General features: G+C 33.8%; 2 protein-coding genes across 2 annotated transcripts; one reads left to right on the top strand and one right to left on the bottom strand.

Annotated features, from left to right (window-relative positions):
• Positions 1-203: 203 nt before the first annotated feature.
• PHYBLDRAFT_153849 (hypothetical protein) lies at positions 204-1,484 on the bottom strand (the record flags this gene model as incomplete). Its single annotated transcript, XM_018433277.1, has 4 exons — positions 204-374; positions 458-670; positions 742-1,047; positions 1,113-1,484. 4 exons carry the CDS (start codon positions 1,482-1,484, stop codon positions 204-206), a joined length of 1,062 nt encoding a protein of 353 aa, XP_018283084.1.
• A 588-nt stretch (positions 1,485-2,072) lies between these two features.
• Positions 2,073-2,666, top strand: PHYBLDRAFT_153848 (hypothetical protein; the record flags this gene model as incomplete). Its single annotated transcript, XM_018433276.1, has 5 exons — positions 2,073-2,126; positions 2,241-2,264; positions 2,328-2,367; positions 2,458-2,521; positions 2,621-2,666. The coding sequence occupies 5 exons, from the start codon at positions 2,073-2,075 to the stop codon at positions 2,664-2,666; spliced, it is 228 nt and encodes a 75-aa protein (XP_018283083.1).
• Between the last annotated feature and the right edge of the window lie 2,191 nt (positions 2,667-4,857).

The following is a 4,857-nucleotide window of genomic DNA, read 5'->3' as shown; positions in this document are numbered from 1 at the left end:
GCATCTTGCCAGTGCACCAAATTCTCCTTCCTGTTGCAATTGTTGACCATACAACATTACGAAATATCAGCAAAAAACTTATTGTTCCTTTGCCTAGAAAACTTTACTTTTAAAATATATAATTATCCCTTCTTTTCTTTCTAATAATATTATTCAATTTTTTTAATATGAGTGAAAAAAAAAAGAGAGCAAATTGTTTGTTTTTATTGGTTTTGAATTGTCCAGACAGGAAGGATTGCGGTCAGGTGACTGGGGACAGGAGTGACCGCAATGGCTTTTAGGTATCTGGGCATTCTTTGCTTTGATTGTGGTGTTGCAATCTTTTTGTCATTCTCTGCTGCCAAGAAATCAATGAACTGAATAAGCCTATTCAGCTATGTATAATTAGTTAGTTTATTTCTGTACAGTCATCTTTTTATAGAAATATATTATAGTGTACACCTTTAAAAAAAATTACCTCAGCACTTCTCCAACTAGGACGAGCAACCTGCAAAACCCGCACACGGATTATAGGAGTGACGTCCTCATCTTCCGATTCACCATCAGACATCACACTCTTCTCGAGGAGATGCAAGTATGCCATCTCATCAGGGTTACCTGGCTTGTATCCCATCTTAGTGTCAATTGCTAGCCAATTGTTAATGTAGGTATCAACACGACGCAAGTGAATCTAGATATATTTTAAAATGATTAGAACAGAATGCAAAATATTTAATTTCTTTTTTTTGTTTGTAATTTTACCTCAATGCGATGGCTGTTGATACGATTATTGCGCCTTTTGGAAGACGCTTGCTCGGGGGTTGCGTTGACAGCACGAAAACATGTCTTGTAATTGTTTTTTATTTTCTGCACTATCATATCCTCCCAGAACCCAGCTGTGCGAGGCTGGGCAACGATATACTGTCGGAGGTAATTAATCACCTCAACATTGTCAGGATGATCGATCCTCTCATCCGTGTTCCATCGCCTGCGGCTTTCGTTTTCAGCAACAAGCTCAGGATCATTCGAACGGAAGTTTCTCGCCCACATTCTCCCATTGATGAGATTCTATATGATTATTATTATTATTATTTAGGTAGTGTGTTAAAGCATGAAGTCAGAAAAAATCATACCAGAACAATTGCACACATTTCGCCTTTGGTGTGTCTATTTGTAGACACATTGGCGGCAGTTACTCCCTGAGTTACAGAAGATGCAACAAGAGCTTGCTGGGCAATGGCTTGGTTGTGAGCATCGACCAGAAAACGAATTCCAGTGTTGGCTTCGACAGTACGATCGTACATCATGTTGATGGCTGCCATAACCTGCGTTAGGGACTCGACAGTCATTCCAGGAGCCTCTGCCCCACTTGGACCAGCTGCAAGTGGCGATACTCTTGGAGCAATCTCACGTTGCTCAATCCGGCCGGCAGCAACACGGCTAAGTGTTCCTCGGGCATTCTGTTTGCCTTTGCGTCCTGATTTTCTAGTGGCATTGGAAGGCATGCTACAGATATTTACATATTTTTTAAAAAATAAATAAATATAAATAAATAAAGCATATATAGAAGAATATTATGAAATATTATTTTAATTATACAAACATACATGGTAAAGCACAGTAATAGTATGTGAGGTTTCTAATAAAATGTGAGGGAGGATATAATAATCTGGCAAATAGAAGTAGTATTTATATGTCCCAATACTTCTTGGGTGTACAGCAACAAAAGAAAAAATTATAGGGACACACGTTTTAAATTATAATAGACCCTAATAAATTCTGAGAACAGAATGAGCTTATTCACTACTCTTACAATTTGTTTTTTTATTTTTCTTTTTTTTTATTTTCTTTTTTTTTGTTCTCTCTCTTTCTCTTATACTGTTTACTTTTGCTTCTTTTTCTACACTATGGTAAATACTTAATATTTTCTTTTTACTTTATTTTACATGATTATTAACACTAAAAAACTTCTATCGTCTTTATTATGTAGGGCTTCCTGCACGAGTTAACATAACACACTGGCTTACAAAGGTGAATAAGAAAGCAAACAACTTTTATTGCGCGATGCTAATCATCAGCTTATTAATCTTTAGATGCAAAACGATGATGATGACAACCATCAAAAGCTAATGATGGAAATAAACATGGTAAGCTTTAATAGAATATCTTCTAATCACTTATATTAACGTTATACTTTCTTCATTATCATTTTGAATTTATTAGATTTTCTCTATCTCTCTTTTGCACGCACGCATTAAAAGGATGCCAAAGAATCACTTTTTCTGGTAAGCAAGACTTTATAATTATTATTCTCTCATACTAATCATATTTTTTTCCCTTTCTATTAGGAATACTTGGAGTACACCAACAATTATATAAATGCTATCCGTAGCAATATGATCCTCTATTTCCAAAGAATAAATCTGGTCTGTACACACATGTTTTGAAAATGACAAAATCGATTTTGGTCATCCCAAGATTCTGCCCCTTCCCTTAATATTCAAAGAGGTATTGCAGTATTCCCATTTATTTATCCCGAAAGGTAAGAGATATTATTAATGATCAAAGTAGAATCGCAGTACCCAAAATCAAGAACCCAAAACCGAGAATGCAAAACAAAGACCCAATGTCAAATGTCTAGATCAAATGCCCAGACCAAATGCCAACTATCCAAGGCCGATTATTAGAGAACCTATTTTGAGATTTTTTTAATAAAATAAAATAAAAACCCATTTGTAAACTATTTCCCGTGAACTATTTTTAAATAAAAGTACAAGAAGTATATTTTTTGATCAATCAAATAATGAAATTCAAATTGTAAATGGAGTACCCATCCAATAAGATTGATACTTGCCAGAAGATAGTTGAGCTATCATCAGAAGATTGTTGAAATATACACCTTCTTGAATGAGTCCGAAACAAGAATAAATAGGCAATACACAAAATAAATGTAACGTTTTACTAGAAAAAAAAAACTCGGAATTCAATTAAGGTTTCGGATATAATGAGATATAACAGAACTCTATGACCGCGCACAGACCCATTCTATCCATAGAATCTAGGTGTTTAATATTTAGTAGCTAGTTTTCCTATCATTCTGAGAATTGTTGTATAATATTCGGAATGTATTTCAAAAATCACACAGAATTTTACATCCTATCACGTATGGGAATCGGGCATTTTTTTTCAGTGTATATATAATTATGCAATATTATGCAAGATTATGTAAGCTGATAATAACTAATTGACACTATATATAAACTAATTATAGCTGATCTCATATATATATAAGCTATTGATAGTTGATCTAGGATAAATATAAGCTGTTGACCACTGATCTGGCATATATATAAGTTGTTGATCGCCGATCTAGCATATATATAAGCTGTTGACTACCGATCTGGCATATATATAAGCTGTTGATTGCCGATCTGGCATATATATAAGCTGTTGACTACCGATCTGGCATATATATAAGTTGTTGATCGCCGATCTGACATATATATAAGCTATTGATTGCCAATCTGGCATATATATAAGCTGTTGACTGTCAATCTGACATATATATAAGCTGTTAACTGCTAATCTAGCATATATATAAGTAGATGATAGCCGGTCTGATATATATATAAGTAGATGATAGCCAGTCTGATATATATATAAGTGGATGACAGCCGGTCTGCTATATATATATAAGCTGATTATAGCTGATCTGCTATATATATATAAGCTGATTATAGCTGATCTGCTATATATATAAATGGATGACAGCTGATCTGCTATATATATAAGTAGATGACAGCTGATCTGCTATATATATAAGTGGATGACAGCTGGTCTGATATATATATAAGTGGATGACAGCTGATCTGCTATATATATATAAGCTGATTATAGCTGATCTGCTATATATATAAATTGATGACAGCTGATCTGCTATATATATAAGTGGATGACAGCTGATCTGCTATATATATAAATGGATGACGGCTGATCTGCTATATATATAAGTGGATGACAGCCGGTCTGATATATATATAAGTGGATGACAGCTGATCTGCTATATATATATAAGCTGATTATAGCTGATCTGCTATGTATATAAATGGATAACAGCTGATCTGCTATATATATAAGTGGATGAGAGCTGATCTACTATATATATAAGTGGATGACAGCCGGTCTGATATATATATAAGTGGATGACAGCTGATCTGCTATATATATATAAGCTGATTATAGCTGATCTGCTATATATATAAATGGATGACAGCTGATCTGCTATATATATAAGTGGATGACAGCTGATCTGCTATATATATAAATGGATGACGGCTGATCTGCTATATATATAAGTGGATGAGAGCTGATCTACTATATATATAAGTTGATGACAGCTGGTCTGATATATATATAAGTGGATGACAGCCGGTCTGCTATATATATAAGTGGATGACAGCTGATCTGCTATATATATAAATGGATGACGGCTGATCTGCTATATATATAAGTGGATGACAGCCGGTCTGATATATATATAAGTGGATGACAGCCGGTCTGCTATATATATAAGTGGATGACAGCCGGTCTGCTATATATATAAGTAGATGACAGCTGGTCTGATATATATATAAGTAAATGACAGCTGATCTGCTATATATATAAGTGGATAATAGCTGATCTGCTATATATATATGTGGATGACAGCCGGTTTGATATATATATAAGTGGATGACAGCCAATCTGATATATATATAAGCTAATAATTATTAATCTGGTATATATATAAGCCAATAATCATCAATCTGGTATATATATAAGCCAATAATCATCGATCTGATATATATATAATCTAATTACAGTTAATCTCATATATAT

This window comes from Phycomyces blakesleeanus, assembly GCF_001638985.1.
Source record: "Phycomyces blakesleeanus NRRL 1555(-) unplaced genomic scaffold PHYBLscaffold_75, whole genome shotgun sequence".
NCBI lineage: Eukaryota > Fungi > Mucoromycota > Mucoromycetes > Mucorales > Phycomycetaceae > Phycomyces > Phycomyces blakesleeanus.
The sequence above is the reverse complement of the archived record's forward strand: the minus strand, read 5'-3'. Positions and strand labels throughout refer to the sequence as shown.